The sequence below is a fragment of the Drosophila grimshawi genome, unplaced genomic scaffold (genome assembly GCF_018153295.1).
Source record: "Drosophila grimshawi isolate 15287-2541.00 unplaced genomic scaffold, ASM1815329v1 contig_44, whole genome shotgun sequence".
Taxonomy (NCBI): domain Eukaryota; kingdom Metazoa; phylum Arthropoda; class Insecta; order Diptera; family Drosophilidae; genus Drosophila; species Drosophila grimshawi.
This window is the reverse complement of record NW_025063240.1, coordinates 21861948-21889001: the sequence shown is the minus strand read 5'-3', so window position 1 is coordinate 21889001 and position 27054 is coordinate 21861948. Positions and strand designations below refer to the sequence as shown.

At 37.4% G+C, this 27054-nt stretch overlaps 1 protein-coding gene across 2 annotated transcripts in view; it reads right to left on the bottom strand.

The window, feature by feature from the left end:
* Positions 1 to 23599, bottom strand: part of LOC6558463 (protein bric-a-brac 2) — a 37712-nt gene extending 14113 nt beyond the window's left edge. For both annotated transcript variants that reach the window (XM_001983258.2, XM_032743002.1), the window contains exons 1-2: positions 23498 to 23599; positions 17697 to 19822 (exon numbers count right to left, since the gene is read on the bottom strand). In XM_001983258.2, coding sequence (XP_001983294.2) covers positions 17697 to 19658 — 1962 coding nt within the window. In that variant the 5' untranslated portion in view covers positions 19659 to 19822; positions 23498 to 23599. The remainder of the gene's footprint in view (positions 1 to 17696; positions 19823 to 23497) is intronic.
* Positions 23600 to 27054: the final 3455 nt, after the last annotated feature.

Here is a 27054-nt window from a genome sequence, read left to right as displayed (position 1 = left end):
CTGTGTGTTGTCTCTCTGTCCACATGGCCTGGCCTGGCCTGGCCTCAAAGCTCATGCGTATTTTATTTTATTATGGATTTGCGTAGATCTTCACATTTTCCTTCTCGCCTCTCCTTACGTTTATTTTCTTTATAAAATTTTATTTATTTTTTTTTTTTTGTTTATGGCACACCAATTACAGAGAATGCGTCAAAAGCACTCGGCAATGGGGAATAGGAATTGAAATAATAGTGGCTTTTAAGCTGGCCATAAAACCAATAAAATTCATAATAAATAACAGATGCTTGCATTTATTTATTTATTTCGTATTGTCATGAAATTTTCCCTCGCATTTGAAATAACAAGTTTTAGATATTTGCTTGCTCCACTTTTATTATACCCTGAACCCATTCGAAATATATTCGAAATAACACCTGGGTTCAAGGTATTTCACAGTCGAGTTCTCTCTAAAATAGCATTCTAGCTTGTTATAGTTTTAGTATTTACTTCAAATTTGACTAGGTTTTGTGTTCTTTTATTATCATCTTCTAATCGGATAAGAGAATTATAATCTTTTGTTTCAGCTAAGCTTTTCGGTTATCCTTATAGTTATTCATCGATTTGAATTCACATTCACAATGTGAATACAAATAATGAAAAGGTTATAAAAATAAACCTGAAATACATATTTCGGATTCGGTGATCAGCTTTGTCTTCGTCTGTGTTTCGTATTCGTATTCGAATTCGAGTTCATCTTTGAGATCGCCTTCGTATTGAGAGATTCGAGTTTGAAATTGACTTATTAATTAATTTATGCAGACACGTTTTAGTTTTATTATTTATAAATTTTGTGTAATTTGCCTTTATGCTTATGTTTATTATTTGTTTCACAACAAAAATGCCTAGCCAATGAGCAAGAAGAAGTTGTCGGAAAAGAAGAAATATCTCTTATTGTATTTGTATTTGTTGTGGCTCATTTCGATATAGACAATTTATATTTATATTTCATGTCTCTTTTGGCCATTGGAATCGGGCATAAATTATTTTGCTCTTATTTTATATTTCGCTTTATTTAGAAATGCCTTTTTGTTGGTGTTTGCATTTTTTCCTCAACATTTTTTTTTCTTTTTTGCATGAGATTTGCCTTTATGACGACAGCAGTTGTGCTCTATCTGCATGTATATGTAAGTTTTTATTATTTTAAATTTAAATAAATTAAATTTTATGAGTAAACATTGACGAAAATATGCCACGCACTCCAACAAACAGCAGCAGCAGCAACAATAATAAAATAGATACAATAACAAGATAGTTTTGATTAATGTAAATACGCCATGGCGACTATGTTTAGATACATTTTATGCGCCCAGCGTCAGCTGCGAATCCAATTTCTATATATATATATACACACTGACATTTTAATGTGCCCCCAATCTTGAATATATCTTCTTTTTATTATTTTATTAATATTTGCATCTGCGTCAAATGGATCGTAAAAAATTATGAAGAGCTTGCAGCTGGCCCTTTTGTTAAAAGAAATATAATTTCCAGAGTTATGAGAAAGAAGAAAACAATTGAAAAGCTTTCATTTGGGGTTGAAGGGGAATAAAAAGTGTGGCTTGAAAGTGTGGTGCTGTTATTTTTTTTATAAACAGATCTCTTATGGCTCATTAGGTCAGTGCGCACCCCCCGAAGTTATATAATTAGCTCAACACTTACACACACTCATACACACATAGATCTGAACAACAATCCCAAAAGCGTATCAATCAAAATGCCGCTATTTTCAAGCTCCACGAAGTTTGATTTGATTAGACAGCCGCCACACGCCGTCGCCAATGCAAATAAGCACAACAACAATAGCAGCAGACAACAGGCAACAACAACAACTACAACAATACAACTAATTCTCACTAATAGAAGTGAATATCAACAAAAGCAAAAAGGCAACACATTCCCAGATCTCTCCTCTAGCCACAGGCAAAAATTTGTATGTATATTAAAATAAATTTTAAACATTTCGTTGCCGTTTGTTATGTTTTTTGTTTTTTGTTTTTTTTTTTATTTATTTTTTTTATATACCATTTGCGCATGCGCGCAAACTGCCAAACGAGCAAATAAATAATTAATGCAAATAAAGACGCAAGCGAGCCTTTAACTCGACCATTTAATGCCCTGTAATATGTAAAATGTGTGCAGACTTAAGCCCATTAACTATCTTTAACACTTGACTAGCAGGAAGATTAGTAGATCAACGTTAAGTGACAACTTAAAGGCAGACTTTCTTCATGGAAATATACCCTAACTTAGTTCAAATTAGCAAGCTGGCATACTCCACTCTGCAGTCCTATATACCCTGTTTTAATCATCTTGTTGGTAGATATGAAAACGTGCCGCAAACAAACACCAATACATATATAAGTATCGAAGGGCAATATATGGATAAGAACACATGTAAATCAAATTTGATTTATAATATCAAAAAGTAGATAAATATTTATAAATAAAGCACGAGAAAAAAATGCCAAATTAAAATTAATGATAATATAATCTGCCACTGGCACCAACTGTGTTTAAAAATAGCATATATGCATCAGAAAAATGAGAACTAACTAACATAAATAATGAATTTGGGTAGGGGAGGGGAGGCGAATAGCAAACAGAAACCAAGCCAAATGTAACACCTAGAACAGCATCTAAAGGCGCCAAGTCATCATGACGCAGAACAAAAAAGAACCCCAAGTTGATACATAAAGTGCCCATATGCATAAGTACAATGAAAGTAATTACAAATGTAATTCAACTGACCGACAAAAGGAAAAGAAAAACACAGACAAAGTTGGAGGGAAAATTGGAAAACACATTAGACACACACAACAAAGTGTGTGTGTGTGTGTGTTTGTGAGTGTGAGTGTGTGAAATGACGCACCCCAGAAAGAAACACCACAACAACAAAACAGCAATAAAAACCATTAATTAAAACTATAAAAATTACAAAGAAAAACTCATATTTTATTATTTATTGTACTTCGTATATTTTATTATAGTATAGTATTTAATTACAGAGCGGGGCAGTCTTCAAAAGTTTTTCCCACTTTATATTATTATTAAAATGTCTTGGCTTGTCATTGTCTTTTATCTTGCTTTGTAATACATATATTTAGTTACAAGGGGCACGGGGTTTTAATGACCCTGCCACAAGCGTTGGCTTTTAATTGAACTGAGCGGCTGTGTGTGCCACATACATAGTATATTCAAAATACAAAATACACTTAATTATACGTGTACATTTTTCTTTTTGTTATAATTAAATTATATTTTAACTTTCTTCGGCCAGCTAATTAGATGGTTTAGCATTTTAATGACAAGTTCTTTGTGATGATTTGTTTTTTGTCGTTATACCCTCAACCTGAACTGATACTGTGGCAAAGTATTAATAAGCAGAAGGAAGCAGCTGCAGATCAAAAAGACCATTCTTAATCAAGATCGATAGCCGAATCGATCTAACCATGTCATATATACTTCATAAATAAAGTTTATGTTACGCCAACTTTCCCTGTTTCATGGAAATGATTAAAATCGATTTCCGATAGCAATAAATGCCACATTTTTTGGCATATAGGAATGCTGATACCTTATGTTGATCATCTGCAGGAATATCAATAAGTTCTTATTAGAACTGAAGGGATTAAGGGTATCTGCTCTTCGAGCACCCTCGAATAGAACATTCTTAAATGCTTAATTCTTATTTTTTTTTGGTTTTTGGGTCAAATGCATGGCTCACACATATATCAATTGTATTCACGCCTCGCACGACATCTGCGAGTGCAATTTATTATATCATTATTTAAGACACCTCTTAACTCGACTGACTCATAATGCTCCCAAGAACCACACCCAGATATATGGCCATATATATCACTAATAAACCAATTTCATTATAAGTCGATGACATGAATCAGCAGCAGCAGCAGCAGCAGCAGCAGAAACAGCAGCAGCATCTCAAAAATTTACAAACAATCGTTCCCCATTCCTGGCTCCTTGCCTCGCTGCTGCCACCCACAACAAGTCAACAGATACATATATTATTTATTATTTTTTTTTTGTTTTTGTGTTCATTTTTCATTCGTCTCATTGCAAACTATAAATTTAGAATACAATTTGAAATAATTATGCACATTTACATAAAACTTTAATAACTCGTCCGTGCAAAGAGAGAGTGAGAGATACATTTGTATCTCAGCAGCAGCTGAAGGCGGCTCATTTCGGATTTTGTATCTTGTATCTTGTATCTGGCGCACATGCAAATACAGTTCAAAGACCTGTACGCTGTCAGAGCGAGCGAGCCGACAAATATGAAAAAAAAATCAGCAGCAGAGAATAATTAAAAATGCTATTTGAACAAAATGCAAGAATTGTGCTAAGTTTTTACTTATATCAGACAGTTGGCTTAATCGAAAATAGAATAAGACAAGAGAAATAAAATATATACATTTAAAATAAAAACTTAGTCATGTTAGATACGTGTGAATTAAAAATAAATACGAATACGAATACGAATAATTACGATGCTGCCGCCCAAAAGATACATTTGTATCTAAAGCGACAGCTAAATTACAGCGCGCTGACGCAGCGTTTTCTTAAATGCTCTCCAAACGACTTCATTGCATAAATATTTATATGAATAAGAAATACACTTATATAAATATAGTAAATGACATAGACACAGATATAGATATAGATGTAGATGTATAATCCATTGACCAAGTTGGCATTCGGCTGTATTCGAAGTGACTCAGGCACATAAATTTAATTATAGCTCTGCACAAACATTTATTTAGTTTTGCTCAGTCCGTTAATAATCGGCACATATACTATATACAGACACAGATGCAGATATAGATACAGATATATATATATATGTATCGTATATCTAATAAATATTTAATTAATTATAGCGAGCATGAAAAAACTACAATTTGTTCCTGGAAACTTTTGCGCTCTAAACAAATTACGCCAGCTTGCAAATTACTTAGAAAACATGTGTTCGATTGTGCGAGTGTGTGTGTGTGTGTGTGTGTGTGTGTGTGTGTGTGTGTGTGTGTGTGTGTGTGTATGTGTGTTTACACTGGTATAAAAATAACAAATTAAAACTGAACTTGAAGCTAGCCACTAAATTAAGCAAATTTAGCATTAATTTATCTGCTTTGTATTGTTTAAAATACTGTTTAAGCAATTTGCACTGACAGAAAAACATCCAAATACTTTACACATTCTTTGTCAAAGTACAGAATAGTGTTGAATGAGAAAGTTTTGGGTAATACCATGTGAAGTATGCTTAGTGTTATAGTATATTATATTAAGGTCTATGCTGATAGCATTAAAAGAGCAAAAATATAGATTAAAGCATCTTCGACCCAACAAAGAAGACATATTCTCAATTAGCATGAACTTGTCTGTCCATCCATCTGAGATCTGAAGACCTCAAATTTGGAATGCAAGTTACCCCAAACCATAGGCTGATATTTATATTCAATTTTATCGATAAACACACCTTTTTCGTTAATATCTTTAAAATAGATTTCCGCTTGCAATAAAAGGCACAATCGTAAAGATATAGTCTTCCAATCAATATATAATATATAATATACTCGGACGTATTATTGTCGATCTGTACAAAGTTCATTAAAATCGAACAAAATACTATCAGCAAGCCTGCATTTGGGTTAAGGTCATCTCCTGGAGCTGGAACCTGCAAAGAATATGTTTTCTAATCCTAAACCCTAAAAATTACCCACAATTTCCTTTCAGTACACAATTTTTCGCCAAGTGCAGATTGTCAGTCATTTGTTTTAGTCAAAATTGAATTATATCCAGGCCTGTTTGCCAGTTGTACGCTGTTGAGAAATATGTATACCAAAAAAAAAGCAAATAATAATAATAAACTCACACTATAGTTTCTAAGTATTTATAAAATACCATTTATTATGAATGTCTTGGTGATTTCGAAAAGCGATTTGTGCGTGTGGCACATTATGCCACATAATATGGCTGGCATTTAATTTTGTTTTTTTGGTTTTTGAATTTTGTGTGTGTTGATATATGTGCGGCACACACAAAAACATAAAACACACATTTGCAATAGATTTGGATTTATAGTCGACTGGCTGTTTGAAATTAATAAAGTAAATTTGACCTCACACACAAGGAACACGCGACAATATAATGAATGAATAGCGAATGCTAGCCACCGCAAGATAAAGATAAATTTGTATCTAAATAGAGAGAGAGAGAGAGAAAGAAAAAAAATAGGTAGAAGTGACAAACGGCAGCGGCTGCAATTAGCACGCTGAACGCCAAATGTTAAATGCTAAATGAAAAATACAAACTGAAAAATAAAAGATGAAAAATGCAAAATGTGCAACAGCGGACCTGGCTTGATAAATGCCTTTGGCAGCGGCAGCGGCAGCGGCAGCACAACAAACTGTGCAAATATTTGACAAAATACAACTATAAATATTGCCAAAGAATTAATGCGGCGTCGCACGTCGCCGCCAGACAAATAGTCTCGCATACTCAGCACACAGCATACAGTGACACCAAAAAGTGCGTTGACAGCCAGCAACGTGGCCAGCAACTGTTGCCCCGCACAGTAGACTGTACTCAGGTATGGGTCATGTTAACAGCATCTCTTAGCCAGCAGCAGCAGCATCAGCAGCAGCAGCAACAGCAGCTGGCTTTAAGAATCCATCATTTCTATTAACGGTGTCAATTCAGCAGCGAGGCATGTTCAAGTGTTGCTTGTTGTTGTTCTTGCTGTTGTTGTTGCTGTTGTCGCTTAGCGGTTGTTGTTGTTGTTGTTGTTGTTATTGCTCTCGGTTCTCTGTTCGTTTATCTCTTGTTTAAGCATTTTCCTTATTGACTTTGGCGTTACAGTTAAATAAATAACGACTAGAAAATGTATTCGTTAAGCAAATATTGTAAATGCGATAGTTTATTTCTGCTCTTTCTTCTCTCTTTCTCTCTGGTTTTTGTTTTTGTTTATCTGGGCGACGAGTGTATTTAGTCTTTGCATTTGCATTTTTGTGCACAGGTGAGCCTAGTCTATAGGGACAGCGACAGAGACTGGGAGAGGGAGAGGGGGAGGAGTGGGGCACAGGTGCTCTTGTGTGTAGATCTCACAAATAGTGTGGCTTTTATTTGTGTGGATATTTTCCACTCGACCCACTTGCTCTTGCTGCTAATGCGAGGGTGGTCTTTTAGCATTTACTTGCCAACGCCAGAAAAGGTTTCCACTTTTCTTGGAATGTATTTAAATAACCATTATTAAGTTTCTAGAAACTCTGTTAACTTTGTCTATGCTTAACCGATTTGATGGTGGGTTTTACCTAGTAACAATAATAGTTTCGCCCGTAGATTCAAAATAATTAACAAAATCAAATTTAAGCTTGAATATAAACAAAGAAATGATAAATATTTATGAGATTTATGAATAAAACTGCTTAGATCAACATTTTCCGATCAAAAGTTCTTAGTAAAAATAAATATCGATTACATTCCACAGATTCTGCACCAAAAATGTTGCAACGCAAAAGGGACCCTCAGTGAGAAATAATAGTATTTAAATAGCTGCCACATGCACAGTCCAAAGACTGGGGAAAAAATAAGGAAAATGCATTATAGAAATGGACTTTGAATTACTTTCTAAACAATTTCGAGTACAGCGCGCAACATTCAGAGTCAGAAGCCATAAAATGCACCCCCCGCCCACAACTAATAAAATACATAAATAACAAATGCAACAGCAGCAGCAGCAACAGCAGCAGCAGCAGCAGCAGCAATGAAAACAACAACAAATCGAAAAGAAGGAAAAGGCATTAAAAACCAAATAGGAACATATGTTTCGCTTTACAAATTATATATCCAGAATCGTAATAATTGCACCCAGCGAGGAAGCCAAGAGAAAAGACAGGCAATGTGTGTCTTAGTGTGTGTGTGTGTGTGTGTGTGTGTGTGTGTGTGAATGAGGCACACAGATGATTCGATTTATTTAACAGATCTCCGGCAGATCTCTGCTCTGCTGCTGACTGTGGCTGTTGGCGTTGCGGGGGTGCAGCGTGGAGAGACGAGGAGGAGATGAGAGCAGCCTAAATAAAGAAATGCATTCAAAAAGGCAGCAGCAGCAGCAGAGAATTAAAAACAAAGAGCGAGCGGCAAAAGTAAAAGAAATAAATAATGAAAACACAGAATTTACTAAGGCAAATGCTCGACGCTGTTGTTGTTGCAGTTGTTGTTGTTGTAGCGTAATAAATATTGATATGCGCACACAGATACAAAGATACACAGATACAAAGATACAAAGATACAAAGATACAAAGATACACAGTGAACTGGCCAAACATGCCTTTTACATGTGTTTGTTCTCCTCGATGGCTGTGCTCGCTGCACAAAGATGCATTTAATAATTTACAAATGCATTTGCAGCAGATGTGTTAAAATTCGTAAAGTAATAAAATAACAAATCAAACGTACACACACACACACACACACACACACACACACACAGAGAACACGCACTAGAACTAAATGCATCAAACGAACTTCAAAGGCAAACGGACGTCGTAGGTAGAAAAAGAAGAGAAAAACTAAAAACAAAAACAAAAACAAAAACTTGTATTTACAGATGCGACTAAACAAGCATAGATAAATAAACAGACCCACATTCCGTTAGTTAAACAGCAAAAATGGCAGATTCCACCTCTCTGTCTATCTCTCTCTCTCTCTCTCTCTCTCTCTCTCTCTCTCTCTCTGAGTCTCTCTCTCTCTCTCTCTGTCTGTCTCTGGCTGTTGCGCTACTTGAGCTCAAACGTAGCTGAATGAAAGTTAACTTGATTCCAAATTATACGCACACTTGGCGCCAGGCGAGCCTCAACAGCACAACACAAAAGGACATAAGCTGCATAGGCATAGCTAGACACACACACACACACCAACACACACTCACTTACACACACACACCAACACACACACACTCATAGGCAGCTTCGCAACTGGAACTGGAAAGCCCTCGTGCGAGTAGCGCACTGCCTCAAATCGAATATTTCCAGCAAATTGCTTTTGCATAAAGACAGCCGCCACTTGCCGGCTAACTGCAACTGCCACACTCACTCTCACACACACTCAAACTCACACACACGCCCACAAACACCCTTCACCTAAAGAAATTGCAGCTGCGAGTTACTTTAAAATTGAGGGTATGAGTAAAAAGAGTTAAGCTGAGAGCACAATTATGTGTGTGTGCTGATGTGTGTATGTGTGTGTGTTCAGGTGTGTGTGTGTGTGTGCTGTGAGCATTTTGGCTAATATGACGCCTAAGTGCAGTTAAAGGCTTTTTTAGTTAATGCCAAATTAGAGGCGTTTAAATTTGCATCTTTTCGTCCTTTTTTACGCAGGGTTCTCTGTTTGTTCTCTGCATGAGGAATGCGGGCTGATTACAGATGATGACTGATGAGTGTTGCATGACGAGCGAGAGAGAGAGAGAGATAGAGTTGAGAGTTGATAATGATGATGCAGTACAAAACCAAAACAATAAAAAAACATACCAAAATGAGGCATATTTAGAGTGCTACTTGCGAATGGAAAATAGAGCAAAACGTGCTCAACGGCAACTATCAAAATTACCCAGATAAACAGTTGGACAGAGAGAGAGAGAGAGAGAGAGAGAGAGAGAAATCTCAAGTCTATCCTTAACAGTCCTCTTTAATAGCCGACAATCTATCAGCTCTTTGTATATCTCGGCAATACTTAGACAAATTAGCTATGAATTTACCTACAGAGAGAGAAATCTCAAGTCCACGTTCAGGTAGCACGTATTTCAAATTTGTTAAATCATATTTTAAGACATTTGATAAATGTAGCTAGACAAAATACACTTATTATTTAAGCAAAACACATTTTGTACAACTCGGGCCAAATTAGTTATGCATTTCAAGGCACTCAAGGCAGACTAAACTAAGTAGATAGATAGATGGATAGATAGATGCACAAGGCAACGCCTTAAATGTGTAATATGCTCAACAGTTGCGTAAATTATAGCGCATTAAAATGCCATTTTCGTGGAGTTGGAAAAGAAAATTGCACGTGGAAAAGTGCGCAACAGCGGCAGCAATTTTCCATCATTGCTTTCATTTCAGGCTTCAATTTTTTGGACTGTGTGTGTCTTTAATTGTGCGCTGCAGCCGAAATAAAAAGTATCTATAAGATACATGAGGCGCAGCTCGCGCGCTGTGTGTGTGTAGCTGTAGCAAGGCAAGCGTCACCTGCTACTTCTTGCTGCCAGTTATAAATATTGTATTGCCAGAGCCGACTGCCTCATCTGCTCCTCTTTGTGGCAGTTGCAAGCAAGCCAGAGCTGCTCAGCACAGCACAGCACAGCTCAGCTCAGCACAGCTCGGGTTTATATTTCTCGTGTCTGTAGCTGTTGTTGATCTGTTTGTCTGTCGGTTTGTCGGTTTGTATGTTTATCTGTTTGTTTGTTTGTAATTGCGTAAACATACTCGTACATATTTTATTTTATATTTTATTGTTTCGCTTCGCTGCGCTGCGCCATAAGGGCAGATACCTATAATTTTCTTATGTCTTTCTCGTACAATGAAAACACACACAGATACACACACACACACACACACCGAACTACAACAGCGGACAACGGCAATAATAATAATAATAATCATCATTATCATCATCATCATCTTCGTCGTCGTCGTCGTCGTCGTCGTCGTCGTCGTCATAAAGACAACAAACGGCAAAAACAGTCACCGACGACGACGACGACAAAGTCGCCAACTGAACTAACGACATAGAAATGTGTGTACCCTGCAATAAATGTGGAATAAATAAATAAAATGTAATGAAAGCCAGTCAAATAATAAATGAAAATGAAAATATAAAACACAAATACACCACACACAACAAACACACAACAAATACACCACACACACTAAACACAAAACAAAACCAGGGAAAACAAAAAACTTTAAAAGCAGTCATCGCGATTCGAGATGTAAATGGATGTGAATGTGTCTTTGGAAATGTGAAATGTTTGTTATTGTTGTAGCTGTTGCTTTTACTATTGTTGTTGTTGTTGTTGTTGTTGTTGCTATTACTGTTGTTGTCTTCAATTTGCTGCCAATGGAAATTGTCTTTGTTGCTGCGGCCAACGACCCACAAATCCAGAACATCTTCAACTTATCGAGGGGAGTGTTTTATAGCAAAAAGAGCAAATTCAAATAATTGCAGATATATAGGAAATATCGTAGAAAATGACGAGTAATTAAACTTCCTCCAAGCTGCGAAAATTGATGCAAGTTGTGGAAGAGTATCTAACAGACAGATATGGCAACGTCTCATAACATCTCCCCATCAGGTACATATATCTATCAGGATTTATAGCCAAGTTGAGTTAGTCATAGCCGTCTATCAGTCAGTCACATATATTTTTCTATGCAAGAAAGTGTATACCAAGATATAAAATCATCTTTTAAAATGCAAATAAGATCGATTATGGAATAGCTTCCTCGTTGAAAGATGAGATAGATTGCGACTTGGCTTCCTGCCAGATTTGAAGCTAATCGAGAGATAAACAGCATTTTAAAATAGCACATCTAACGGTTTTTAAAACATTATTGATATAGTAAAGATATTCTCGGCTCAAAATAGACTTTCTAACTGAAATACTATATGGCATTTATGGTGCCGATAATAGATAGCTGGAAATAGCACGACAATGACGCAAATTCCAGAGAATTGTATTTATATAACTTTTATGATGGCACCGCATACGCATACAATATGCAATATAATAATCGGTTTTTATTTAAACAATCACCGTTGAGCTGTAAATTGTTGCGGTCTGCACATAAATTGTTCCAAGTCATTCACGTCGAATCTATGACAATGGAAATGTTTAAACTGGCTCTGTTTTAATGACTTATGATTAGCTTGTATCGTGTTAGCGAAACTATACGTACACACATACTATATGTACATATAATTATATATAGTATATATATATATACATATATATATATATATATATAGATGTAGGTACATTTACTTGTTGTTGGAATCTTATCAACAAAATTACTTTCAAAATTGAAATCGACACAAGAACCTAAAAAGATTACAAATTGCTTTTATTATTATTATATTGTGTATTAGTTCTGTCGCGATAAGATCTACGCAGGGTTTAACACACATCTGTTTTATTATGGTTGTTATTTTTTCTTCATTTTTTTATACCCTGTTTTTATTATTATATTTTTCTTGACTTTGCCTCGGTCCGCTTGCCTCCAATAAAATAAGTTAGTTATTTATTTCGAGTGTCGATTTCGACCAAAGCACTTTATAATATCACATTTTATGGGTTTTATTTTAACGAAGGGGCACAAACCTAATGCACCACAAATTATCGAAATTGTGCCATAAATTATAAGGGGGGTTTGTTTATTTCCTGCTTGCTTCTCTCATCGATTTTGAAAGATTTCTTTTTTTACTACACCGAAAAAGTAGTCGGCAAATAAGAATAAAACAAAAATACATAACTTGAGAAACTTGGCCTTAAATTTGATTAAGCCGATAAGAAGCAGAGGCTAAAGAGTAAACCCCGCCAAACAGTTGCTTTGGTTTTCACACTGTCACACACCGCCTGCGGTGGTCTCCTGGCGGCGCAGATCTTAAGGTTTTCCTTCTGGTTTTTCTGTTCTTCATTTTATGTAAAATCCCAAAAACATAAATTTGATTTATTTAGCCAGCGACTGCAAATCAATCAAAACGGCCTAATGAGCTCCCCCAAAACCCAATCCGTTCACAGTTCGACAATCCGGAAACAGTTGACATCGAACTTACTCCGACCAGATTCACACGATCCCCAAAAAACCGGGGTCTTTAGATAACATGCGCCGTTGTATTTAGCTAATGACCTCCGCTCTGAGCTTGGATTTCTTGTCTCTTGTCTTGTCTCTTGTCTGTTGTCTCCTGTCTCTTTCTCTGTTTACTCGTCTGGTCTCTCGGAGTTCAAGCAACCTGCTTTGCATAAATCGACGTCTTAGACGATGTCTAAGAACACAACTCGCAGACTCTGCGCTCACCACAATTATGACTAACGCGGAGACAAAGAGAAATGTGCTCTCTCTCTCTCTTTCTATCTCTCTCACTATCTCTCTCACTCCCTTTCTAACTGCTGCAAAACTTTTCAGCACTTGGCAATTTGCAGTAATTTCCTTACAGAAACAAAAGCAAAACCCAAGAGGTGCAGCTACCAAATATGGCTGACTTTGAGTTACCCCGCAAAATTACCAAAAAATCAAATAAATTAAAAAATCTAAAAAAAATAGATTAAAAATTTATAATAAATGATATTCATAATAAATGTTTTGTTAGCCCAACTCCAAGAGCAAGTTTCCTTTGTCTAAAAGAGAAAAAATCAACAACAGAAAAAATTGTAAATCGAGGTTAGATTTAATTTGTAATAAATTTTGTTAGCTCATTTCCAGCTCCAAGTTTTCTCAGATTAAAATTAGTCATATTTATAACAACAAATCCATTGTAAATTCTCATTTCCCATTTAAGGCCTGTCCAACAGAAACACCCTTTAAAACTACCCAGACAAGGTTGCAGAAACTAGCATCTACATTTAATAGAAAGTATATTGAAGTTGATTGTAAATTTTCTCAGCTTGCGCACACATAACTGCATATTATATACAAATCCAACTGATAAAGCCTTTATAAATTTATGTACAACATTATTCATACTTATATTTATAATATTACCATAACTATATATACCCCACCCCTGCACAAATAACATTTCCCTTGCCGTTTGGCCAGGAAAATCCGAGCGAGAAAGTCAAGGAACTCAAAATGAGCGTCAACCCAAAATGATGTGTAAACAAGAAGAGAGCAAGTAACAACGAGCAGTGTAGAGTAACGGGGGAGGGGGGGAGCAGCGAGGGTGTCAAGAAGTGGCTGCCCAAAATGTGCTACACACACACACACACACAGATATACACACAGCCCCCCCTCGCGACAAGCAGCTACTTATTTTCACAGCAGCCTTCGTCGACGACTTTTTGCAACTTTTGCTGACTGCTTGGTATTCAAGCGCTCTCAGCACTCTGTGTGTGTGTGTGCGAGTGTGTGCGTGTGTATGTGTGTGTGAATTTCTGTGAATGAAAAACTCAACTAAACATAGCAGAGCAGAGCAGAGCAGAGAGTGAGAGAGTATGAGAGAGCGAGAGAGAGTGTTGCCTTTGCCGGCAGCTTTATGCTCAGTGCTGGCAAAGTTGCGACTCTATTAAGTAATAGGCGCTCAGTTTTTTGGCCAACGACGCGACTCGACTCGACTCGACTCCAGGCAACTCAACTCAGCTCAACTCGACTTTTTTCCCACCTACTACTACTTACGCATTTCCGCATTTCCGCACATCCGCACATCCGCACGTCTGCCTGTCTGTCTGTCTGTCTGTCTGTATATATTTTGGAGGGGGCTGCCAGCTGGCGTCGCGGGGCTTTCCCCAATGACGATGACGACAAAAAGCAGGCGAGTTTTGGCTGCTTTTTTCTTTTTTTTGTTTTTGTTTTTTTTTTTGACTCCGTTGCCTTCCTCTTCTCCTGGTCCTCCTGCTTGGCTGTTCTCTTTTGCTGCCTGTGCTGTTTTTATTACAATTTTCTCTTGATTTCATTTCAATAAATTAACAAAGCAACAGTAAATTGCGAAGCACAAGATAATTAAGCGCAAAAATGAAGAAAATGGTTGCCATCGTTGCTGTTCCCCCCCCTTTCATCTCTTCTAGCAAGTCTCATTTATGCAGCAGCTGCTGCTTCAGCTGATACATATTGAATACTATGAATGTCTATCTATGAATATCTCCACAGCTCAGCATTCATATTCATAAGCCACACACACACACACACACTCACACACACTCACACACACACTCGTACACTCGGAGACAGCACTCATGGAGCAGCGACGACGCATTTATGCATTATTTATGCCACAAATAATACAAAAACAAATACAAATACAACACACAAACACACAAAATGCATACAAGTATTTCTTAAGTGCAAAAATAATATAGAAAAAATATTAAAAATACATGCATATACACAGATACATATGCATACACACATATAGATATATATATATATATATATATGCATATCTACATTCGAAACTCAATGTCAAGAGTTTGTTTTTTACATAGAAATCTTTGGTGGCAACAAAAAACGGCAGACAACTCAAGTTAGTAACTAACTCAAATATTATTAATTATGACAGTCGACAAAACAAGTATACACTCAGAGAAAGCACTGACTTCAAATCGGTTGTCAACTCAACTTTAACTATGAATTTTATTTAATTAATAAATGAACTGTCAATTAAATATTTTGAGAATGGCATATTGAAGTTGTGCAAAAGTTTGCAGCGGACAGAAGGAAACATCAACTATATATATATACATATGGGTATATATATTCTCGATCAGCATGATTATCGATTTGTTTATAAGGGATGGAGACTTCAAATTTATATTCCTCGTTTATCATAAACAGTTGAAGTTTACTTAGTATTATCAATAATTTCCCAACTCTTCCCAATCTCGATGTGAATTGATTTCAATTTGTAAAGATATAACCTTACAGTCATTATATTATACACCCCAACAGATGATAAATCAACTGTAAACATATCATTTTTATGAGATGTTAAACAAACTACAAACTATCAGCATTTTAACTACTTATTAATATAATTATAGAAGAAACTTCAACAAAAAAAATGTGAGCAGCTTTGATCATTAGTTATCGCTATCGTTTTCTCGCTGTGTAGACAAATGTTGCACACTTGAGAGTGCAATCAAAGTTGAATCAAAGTGGCATTAGTTGAAATTATAGAAAAACGCAAATGCAACTACTTGAGTTAAATGAAAAATGAAAATCGAGAAGCGAGAAGCGAGAAACGAGAAACACGAGACAAATATTTGCGCACTTTTGTTTGCATTGCCATCAATTTTTGTCATTTGTTTAACTAATTTTTTGTATTTTTTTAAGGCTTGTTGTTTTTCTGTGCCTATTTTCTTTGTATTTGGATTTGTATCTTTGCATTTGTATCTAGTATATGCGTGCATTGCGCAATTTGGCGTCATTAGCATTAAAAATGTTGAATTATTTTTCAAGTCGCTGACGCAGTTAATGCCGGAGACCCCTCGAGAGACCCCTTGTGGCCCTCTCATTTTATACAAATCCAATAGAAATAACAATCAAATGCAACACAAAATGCAAAAAGCTAAATACAACACTTTAATTTGTTGTTGTTGTGTAAATTTGGTTGTAATAGGAATGCATTTATGCACTTTTCCTACTTTGTTTGTTTTAGTCACACGCAACAAGCAACAACTCAACATGTGAGTGTCTATGTGTGTGTCTATGTGTGTGTGTGTGCGTATTTTTGCATTATGTAAAAATAATTTAACTCGATCTCATGGCCTTTGGCCAAAACCGAACAAATGTCCAATATGCTAAGCACTCGCCAAGGCAATATAAATAATTAAGCCAAGTTGAGCAACAACCAACTAAATACTTCAACAGTTGAAGATTGCTGTTCATTCTAATTAGCCAATTAGTTAATTATAATCTACATATTTCTATATATATATATATATATACACATATATAGATTAATCTATTTGCTGATATGCCGCTCTTCAAGTAGCCATAATGAAATAAATTTATACCATCGAGATTATGTATAATTTCAGCAATTATTTTATTGCCGTAATTTTCCCTAAGCAAATAAAAACCTAATCGAACTTTGAACAAAATAAACAATATATCAGATGACAAAAATTGTTAATCTACATTCAAATCAATTTAGTTTTCTGTGTAAAAGAACTACAAATAACAAATGTAATTGTATTTTTTAATTACCTGATAAATAATACTGATAACATTGATGTATTTGTATTTGTATTTGTATAGCCAAGAGCCAGAGCTGGCTATTTTCGATTGTTCAAAATATGTTTTCTATATTGTGCATATTATATATTATATCACTATATTCCTATCTATATTATATATTTGCCCATTATGAACTCAAGCTTAATTCTATTGACTCAAACAGCTGTTTAGTTTTAGATTACTTTTGAACTATGATCTCATATGTTGTTGTTTCGATTATTCATTTGTGAACTCATGTTTTAATTATTTATCTAAGTAATTGAGTAATTATTCGATCTTTCTGTGATCTGTTTCTTTCTCACTTCAGCTCCATCAAAGGGCAGTTTTATAGCTACAATTATTATCACGCTGCATTAATACATATCTAATTTGTTATTGAAGTTTTCTCAGATCTGTTCAATTTTACATTTTCCTCACTTTGGGTCTATGAAAAGGTTTTTTTATGGACAGTGATTATTGCTCAGATTAGTTTTACTTATCTAATTTATCATTCCATCCTTTCACAGATATATCTCTTATTTGTGATCTCCTTATTCGATTTTCCTCAATTTGGATCAACCAAAGATAGGTTTTGTTGCTCAAAGATTATTGCTGAGATTACTAAGATTATTATTATATATAATTTGATAATGATTCTACTCATTAAGATCTATCAAAGGGTTATAGATATAGATTGTCAAAAGTGAGACTCACCCTTTCCTCTTCGCGTATCATCTCCGCAATTTCCGGTTTGATTTCCATGTCATCGTGATGGGCACCCAGCGAGGATGCCACCGAGTTGCCCACACCTCCTCCGCCGCCTGCTCCACCATTGCCAGGAGCTGAGGCGCCGCCAGCAGCCGCAGCTGCCAGAGAGGCGCCCAGAGCACTGGCCATGGCGGCATGCGAGTGGGCCAACTGATGCTGGGCGGCCAGTTGTTGGGCAGCCGCAGCTGCCGCATGATGATGCAGCGAGGCGGCGCTTTGGGATGGCGGCGGTGGTGGTGGTGGTGCCACCGCCGAGCCAGAGCCCGACACAGAGGCAGACGCATGATGAGCAGCGGCGGCAACAGCGGCAGCCATATGCGGCGGCAGCTGAGACTGGCCCGATCCCCGATCCGAACTCTTGGGTGAGCTGAGCTGACTGGACGACGGCGGCGCCGATGGCGGCGGTGGAGGGGAGCAGCTGCGTGCATTGGAACGATAAGCAGCCGCAGCAGCCGAGGAGCTGGCATTGGCGCTGGAGCAGCTGGTGTTGCCGACTGTGGAGGAGCTGCTGCTCGAGCCAGAGGATTGCAGCGTCTGTGGATTTGGTGAGGCGAAGGGATTACGCACTATGGTCGAGGTGGTCATCGCCAGTGGCTGCCCCGCGCTGCTCGCCGAGGAGCTGGGCGTGGGCACATGTCCGCGCTGCGGAGACTCGCCACGCAGTGGGTGTGGCAGGGGCATGGGCAGGGCCAAGGGCAGACTGGGACTGGGCGTGGCATAGCTGCCATCGCGCGAACGCTTCCGCTGCCGCTGATTCAAGTCCAGGGCGGATTCCGCCTGCTGCAGCTTGGCCAGCAGACGTGCTCGCTTCGGCTTGAGCTCCTCGTCGTCTGCATCGCGTAGAATGGCCAGCTCCTCGTCCTCGTCCTCATCGTAGACGGTCATGCGTTGCTCCGACAACAGCGAGGCGCCACCGATCCCAGTGCCCGCTGTCGAACCGGCGCTCACCTCAGCCAGGCCACGTATCTTGAGCGTCTCTGCCACCTTGAGCAGTGGATTTATCTGATCCTGGCACACATTTATCTCACCCTTGTACATGAACTCAACGAGCGCCTTCAAATCACAAAAATTCACATCTCGCATTATGATTATCGGGTGCTGGCAGGGATTGTCATAGAACAGTGCCTGGAAGTAGGGCGAGCAGGCGGAGAGCACCATTTTGTGTGCCTTGATCGAGTGTCCCTCGCAGGCGAGTGTCACATCCACAAAGGATTCGCTTTGGAGCAGCTCATCGAACACGTTGGTCAGATTCGATTGGTAGTTGTTCCAGCGCAGGCAAAACTGTTGATTGTCCCCGGCACCAGCTCCACCAGAGGATTGCGGCTTGCGGTGACCAGCTGTGCTTGTTGGAGCTGATGGACCCAGTCCCAGGCCAAGTCCCAGTCCCTTCTGGGCCAGCCTGGGCTTATGTTCTGTGTGATTATTATTCGGTTTGCTCGATTGCCCAAACTCAAACAGGCCAATCGCTGTCAGATTGTGTGCCACCAGTGGCTGTGGGGAAACGGGCAAGGAACGGGATTTCTTGGCGCTTAACTGTACCCTCAGCTCTGGTTCGTCGGGCTCGGTGTGACCCACTACCTCACTGGAGGTGAGTGGGCGTGGCGGCGGCGTCAGTGGCTCTTCATTGAGCACCAAACGCCGCACATTTGGTTTCTCAGTGTTCTCCTCCTTAAGAAAGGACTCTTCCCGTTGCCGTTCTTGGTCCGGCTCTTGTTCAGGCTCCAGCTCCTGCTCCGGCTCCTTTGGATTCTCCTCCATCTGCTCAACTCTCTCTGTCTTGGCCGGCTCATAGGCCAAGTCTGTTTGGGTGTCTGTCGGCTCCACGTTCACCATTGTGTAATCATTGGGCTCATATTGCTCGTGGTCCAGTTTCCTCTCGAAATCCATAATGTCCTTGGTCATATCCATGGTTCCTTCTCTCTTTTCTCTTTCTCTCTCTCTGTATCTGCTCTTTCGCAGTGTTCTCCTTCTTACTTTGGGTGTTTTGGTTTTGAATTTGTTTTCACTTATCTAGCACATTTTAGGGCCTTCTGCTCTAGGCACTACTTCTGTGCCGGCAAATACTTTTCAGGCTGCAATTAAATGGTTCAAATGTAAATATATAAAATATAATCAAGTATGTCGAAAGAGAAGCAGTTCAAAATGTAATCTCAGATTTCATATGTATAGCTTCATTTTAATACTTAAACTTTTTATATATGTGTATTAATATATTTGTCAGGAAAGTCACCACAAATGGGATTTTTTATATTACACATTTTATGGTTGCATCAATTCCTACACATTATACTTATATATATATTAATATACAATATAGCGTATAATTTATCTACGTATATTGCATATTGATGTATTGTATATTATGCATGAAGCAAAATAAAAAGTTGGTGAATTTATTAATATATATTTCATAAAAGTTTCCACAAAGTTTATTGATTCTACTGCAAATTGTATGGCTGAACCACTTTCTAAAAAAAATACCCATTTATTTTATATGAAAATCAATTAATCCAAAACTGACAGATTTGATATATATTTTAATTAACATCTCCAACTGTCTTCAAATGTGAAAAATGTTATATTGAAGCTGTGCAAAGGTATGCAACAGCCGAAAGACCCCATAAGTTATATATATTCTTGATCAACTATAAACTATCTATGAAAATCGATTTCTGAGTTTGTATAAGAAACACAAATTAATTAGATTAATCGAAATGTAATTCAATCCACTCCGTGCTCAACAGTTGTGTACAGGGTATCTGCTCGTCGAGCAGTCTCTCGACTGAAACATTCTTACTTGTTTCAGAGAGATTTGTGTGATTCTGAGTCATAACTCTTCTAAATATGCCCATTAATCTATTTGCCCTTGCGAGCATTTTCAATTCTACTTATTTGTTGCCACTTCCCGTACCACCTCCTTCCCCCCTCGCACCCTTAATCACCACCCCCTTGGCATATTACTATTTCATTAGCTTAGCACACATTTATTAATGATTCAGTTTTGGTCTAATTTATTATAGAGATTTTCCAAACAATTATTGCGCTGTGGTCATACAAATATAAATATATATTTAATATGTATTATATATAAATATATCTATATACAACAGATATATGTTTTCTATATATGTCTATATATATATAGGTATTATCTTTTCATTTGTGTATCAGTTTCAGTTTGTGTGGCGACGAAACCGTTATAAATAAGTGAAAATACATTCATATTTAATTAAATATTATTATTTATGGCTGACGCGGTCTCTCGGCGCATTTGCGTAATTATATTTATTTAAATACCTATACATACATATATATATATATATATATATAAATATATCCAATATATATATATATATATATATATATATGCAAGTGTTTGTGTGTATTTATATTTTATATATAGCTGCGCATTTATATAAATTTATTGTGTTGAGCTGGCTGGGAGGTGTTGGGTAGGAGGGTGTAGGGGGGCTGCTCTTGTTGTCTAACGGCATTTGCTGTCTGTGTGTGTGTGTATGTGTGTGTGTGTGTTTTGGGTGGTCTGCAGAAATGTTTTACTTCGTCTGTGTATGGGTGTGTGTGTGTATGTGTGTGTGTGTGTGGGGCGCAATGCAAACACAGTCAGCCATTAAATTAATTTATTTTTATTATTATTGTTATTATGTTTCTGCTGCTGCTGCTGCTGCTTCTTCTTCTTCTACTTTTTAGCGACTCTTTTTTATGTTTATTATTTCATTCCAATTAAATCTTGTGAGTCACTGTTATTATTTTTATTATTTTTTATTATTGTTGTACGAACAACAACAACAGCAACAACAACAGCAGCAATTGCAATAAGAAATTATTCTATACGCAGCAAATTGGTTTTCTTCACGCTTCAAATGGGGTGTTTTAGTTTTGTGGTGAGTTCTGCGATGTCGTAAGATATATATCTAAATATATATATATATATATATACATTCAGAAGTGAAAGACTCTTAAGCAAAACTGAGAAAGTCAAAAATCATAATTTAATTCTCCGGGTTTCAGCCTATTTAGTGTAATTATTCACTGAAGAAAGATAACGAAAATATAATAATTAAACCAATTTTCGAATCTGCTTTTGATAATTCAGAAAATTAGAAATAAATATACAAGCTTCATTGCTCTTAGCTGATTGTCTGTTAAAATAAAGGTGTGCCTGATCATTATCAATATATATGTATATAAATGTGATCCTCTGACTTAGATTTGGGAATCAGAGCACTATATCCTATAGCAACAAAATGGATATGGAAATATGGAGACTCTGCTCTGTGAGGGTATTTTAGCATCTTCCTTTTTGTTTGCTGTTAGGCCAACTTTTGGTATTGGCTTATATTCTTGCAGTTATTACTTGTATTTATTGTTGTTTTTTATTTTTGTTTTTATTTTGTTTTTGTTTTTGTTGCTGTTGTTGTTGTTGTTGCTGGGCACGCATTAAATTTTATGCTTCTTTGGAAAAAATTTAACTCAAAGAGCGCTATAAAATAAATAAATAAACGTGCAAAAACAAAAATAAAAAAATAATATTTATACATTATTTTGTTTTTGTTTCTTTGGCATTTCCTGTTTGGGCTTTTCAAGTTTTTCGCCGACTCTCAAAGCGCTGAAACTCTCAAAACTTCAGAAACTGGGAGCAGCTTCAGGCAAAAGAGAGAGAGCCTTAATTCGCTTCCTTATCGTTGTTGTTGTTGATGTTTTTGTTGTTGTTGTTGTTGCTTTTTGATTAATTATTTATAATGCGCGCAGCTGTTGCGCGGCATAAAAATAAAAATTAAAATTGAAAGCAACAGCAAGTAAAATCATAATAATAATAAAAAAAAGAAAGAAATACGCTCTGCACATTAAAAATAAAAAGGCCGGCTGCCACAGCAAGAACAACACACACACACAACACACACACACAAAGGCTGGGCAAAAGTTGAGTTGTTGTTTTTGTTGTTGTTGGCATTATTTTAATATTTATTTTTATTTATTTAATTTACGAGTCCTGCGAAGTTTGCACAGCGAGTGGGTTGCGAGAGATATATAAATATATATAGATATTTATATATATGTGCAGGTATATATATACAGATATATATATATATATGTATTTGTATATGTTTTGTATTTATTTATTTACGCTTATTTATTATTTATGCAGGCAGCAATAAATTACACAAGTTGTTCTCGTTGCTGCTGCTGCCTGTCTGCCCTTTAACGACTGTGTGTGCTGTGTGTGTGTGTGTGTGTGTGTGTGTGTGTCTGTCTGTGTGTGTTTACAAGAGTGTTTTTGGCGCGCCAGGATGATAAAAGCAGCAGCAACAAGGAGCAAGCAGCAAGCAGCAAGGAGCAGTAGAAGAAGAAGACATCGTCGCGTAAGTTTTGCTGGGCGCCCAAAAATACAAAAACAACAAAAGCAGCAACAACAACAAACACTTTTACGAGCTAGACGTGGCCGGGGAGAGGGTGTGTTGTCTTGTGCGGGGGGTGGGGGTGGGGTTGTGGGTTGGGGGTTGAGGGTGTGTGTGTGTGTGTGTGTTTGCACACGTTATAAATTTATAAATTACAAATTTTGTTCGCAAGAAGTTGGGCAACTGCTGAGGCAAAGACAAATTTCACTTCTCCTAAATTATATGTGCATATATTTATGAGCATAAATATTTATATATAAATATCTATTAATATATATATTTAACATATTTGTGGCAACATTATTTCCATTATTGTCATTTGTCACTTACGGGCAATTATTTCAATGAGCATAATTATATTTAATACGCATTCACAAGTTGAACTGAGTTTTCCACGTTTGAGTTTTTCAAGGTTTTATTTTTTTGTTTTTATTTTTTGTTATTAGTTGTAGTTGTTGTTGTTGCTTTTGTTGTTGTTTGTGCAACACATTATGCCGCGTTTTTTATTTTATTAAGTTTTTCTCTGTTTTGTTTTTGTATTTTGGTTTGTTGTTGTTTCATTCACACGCACACACACTGACACAAACACTGATAGAGAGGGCAGCACAAACACACACGATGACGACAATGTTTACAGTTATTGTTGTTGTTTTTGTTGTTGTTGTTGTTGTGTGTTTCTTTTGACACGCTCTGCTGACAAACGTTGCGTTGCATTCACGACGAAAGTTAAATACGAACTGACTGCTCGGCAAAAGTATCTAACAGATACAATGAATGAAACTCGAAACTCAGCCACAACTGAGCTGCTGTCGCTGCCGGCGTCGCAGTCGCCGCGAGAGCCACTGCCAGCGAGAGAGAGAGAGAGCGAGAGCAAGCGCCCGCCAGAGATAGCGTCAGCCAATTTGTTATTCCGGTTTTTGCGGCGAATTCGTGCTGCGAGCGAGCGCCTGCTAAGAGCGCGCTAAGAGAGCGGTAAGTTTCCGTCGCTCTTTGCTGAGTTTTGCTTTGGGCCATTAATGATGTGTGATCTTGCGTTAAAATGTATAGTAAGTAAATTACTTGAGCAACATAATTTAATTTATGATTTTAGTTAAGTTTTGTGTGTATTGCAAATGTGAAAAATGCATTTATTATGCACATTTCATAGCAGCCAGCTGCTGTCTGTCCAGCTTTCATTTTGTTTTACACCTGCTTCTTCCTCTTCTTCTGCTGTGTCTTCTTCTCTCGCACATTCTTTAGCATTTATAAAGGGGCAGGGGCAGCTGCAAGCTAAGGCCAAATACATAAAAATCGCGAATAACGTCAAGAAACACGCATAGCCAAAAAAAACAACAAAAAAATCCTCTGCGCCTACTACGCAAAATAACAACAACAAAATTCTTGCTGCTGACCGGAAAGAAGAAGAAGAAGAGAGTTGCTGCTGCTGCTGTTGCAGCGTCCAGTAAGAAAATTGTTGCAAATATAGTTTTTAGTGCAACCCCTGGCAGACGACGATGACGAAGGCATCTTTAGCTTATATTGCAGCCATTCATTGTTGTTATTGTTGTTGTTGTTGCTGCTGCTTAGGCCAACAACTGCAGCGGTGAAAAGAGCACAGCAAAAACTACAAAACTTGGCCACGCCCATCACAAAACACGAGCCAACTAGCGGCCATCCACATTGGTTTGAGCGAGCGCGCAATATCTTGGCGTTACCTACACACACACTCACACACACACACACACATTTGCAAGCAGTCGAGCCGAGTCAAGGTAAGAGTTGTCCCCCTAGCCAAAGCGAGCGAGCGAGCGAACGTGCGAGTGAGCGAGTGAGAGAGAGAGAGACTAGTGCTGTGGCGCTCTCTTTGACGGCGCTCATTGGGAACGCCAAAAAGAGCAAAAACTTTGCTGCGCAAAAGGAAACAAAAAAAAAACAAAAAACAACAAAAAGCAAAAGCAATAAGCAAGAAAGAGGAAATGCAAAATGCGAGCGAGGTGTGGTTGTTGTTGTTGTTGGTGCTGGTGACGTCATGCGGTAGGCGGCGCCTCGAAAACGCATTTTTAATATGCGAACTGTTGTTGTTGCTTGTAGGCCTCTGCTTCTTGCTGTTGTTCTTGCTGTTGTTCTTGCTGTTGTTCTTGTGAAAAAAACAGCACAATAGCTGTTGTTGTTGTTGGTGTTGTTGTTGCTGCTAGTTGACGTGTGTGCGCAGCCAATAACAACAACTAAACTAAATCCCCATTTGTGTTTGTGTTTGTTTTTGTATATTTTGCATATTTTATTTGATTTGCTTGCTCGTTTTTGGCCTTTTTTGTGCTTCGTGCGATTTGGCGAGGCGGCCTCGCTTCGTATTCGACGCCCATTGGCTGGCCTTTTAATATATATATATATTTATATATATCTATATGAATTATATACATATATAAATATATATATATTGTTTGTGTGTGTGTGTGTAGAAAAAAGCGTAGCATCGTAAATATTTAAAAGCGGCTGAGCAACTTCGGCCTTCACACAGCTTCAGCTTCGGCAAAAACGAATCACGATTCTCGCTGATTGGCAAAAGCGAAACAAAACTGTTGGCCGCCATATATTTTATTAATAATAGTTAATAATGCAAAAATATATTAATGAAAATTATGAATTCCTAGAAGGGCTTCAAACAAATGTTTCTCTGCTCTTTGCAATACAAATAAAACTCGTAGCAAAAGTCTTTATCACTTTTTTTTAATGAAATACCTTTTAATATTTTGATAATTATCAAATAAATGTTGCTCTGCTCTTGGTGATCTATTGCAATACAAGTAAAATTCTTAGCAGCATCCCTTATCACATATTCGTATTGTTTTTTACATATTTATTTTAAATTAATAATATACCAGTTAATATTTTTGTCGCTGCTCTGGGCTCAATTTATATGACATGATTACAAATGCTTACCCATTATAATAAGAGTAAAAATTCTAAAATGTCACACAATCTAAACACAAAATCTTGTATCGAAAACTCTTGAAAATCAATTCCAAAAATTTGAGAAAGTTAATCTTTACCAACAGCTGATCTATGTGAGATCTGCTACCAGGGCTTAAACCACCTGCTCTCAAACTAAGCCAATTAAAGTATTAATCAATGAATATTGGCAGCAACATTTTAAGGCTTTTGTGAAGACTGCAAAAACTTTGTCCGTTTTTTGCATTGATTTAAGTCACTTTCGCGGCGGAAATGAAAGCCCTTTCCGCTTTGACAAGCTCAAAGATGGCAGCCAAAAAAACAACAAAAAATGAAAACAGGCAAAACAAGACGAAAAAAAGCTAAAAGCAAAACTAGCGATTGGCTTCCGTTTTGCAGCTGTAGGAAATTTCACAGTGAAATTATTGAAATAGCGTGAAAATAAAAAGAACGATGAAGAAGATAGAAGTGTGTGTGTGTGTGTGTGTGTGTGTGTGGGCAGCGGTCTGGAAACCACGTTAAAGGACATCCGCCAGCAAAGTGAAAGAGTTTACATTGGCAGCAGAAACAGCAGCAGCTGCTGCGACAGAGTCAAAGAAATGGCGACAGGAAATGGACATTGCCACTACAAAAAAGAAGAAGAAAACAGCTGAAAAAAATACATGTAAAGGAGTCGAAGCCAATGTCCTTAGAGAGTCAAAGCAGGCTCCAAATAGGCAAATGCCAAATGCCCAAATGCTAACCTACAAATCGAAGTGGACAACAAACCACTCAAACTTTTTGGCAACTTCTTTCCCTCTCTCTCTGTCTCTGTCTCACACTCGCACTCTCTATCTCTTTCTCTGAAGAGCTCTTCAAGCCTTCCAGTTTTTCATCTATTTTAGCCTAGCTAGAAAGGATAACAAACAAGGCGCAAGCGAAAACCAAACACAAAAGCAAAGAGTGCCAAACCTGAGACT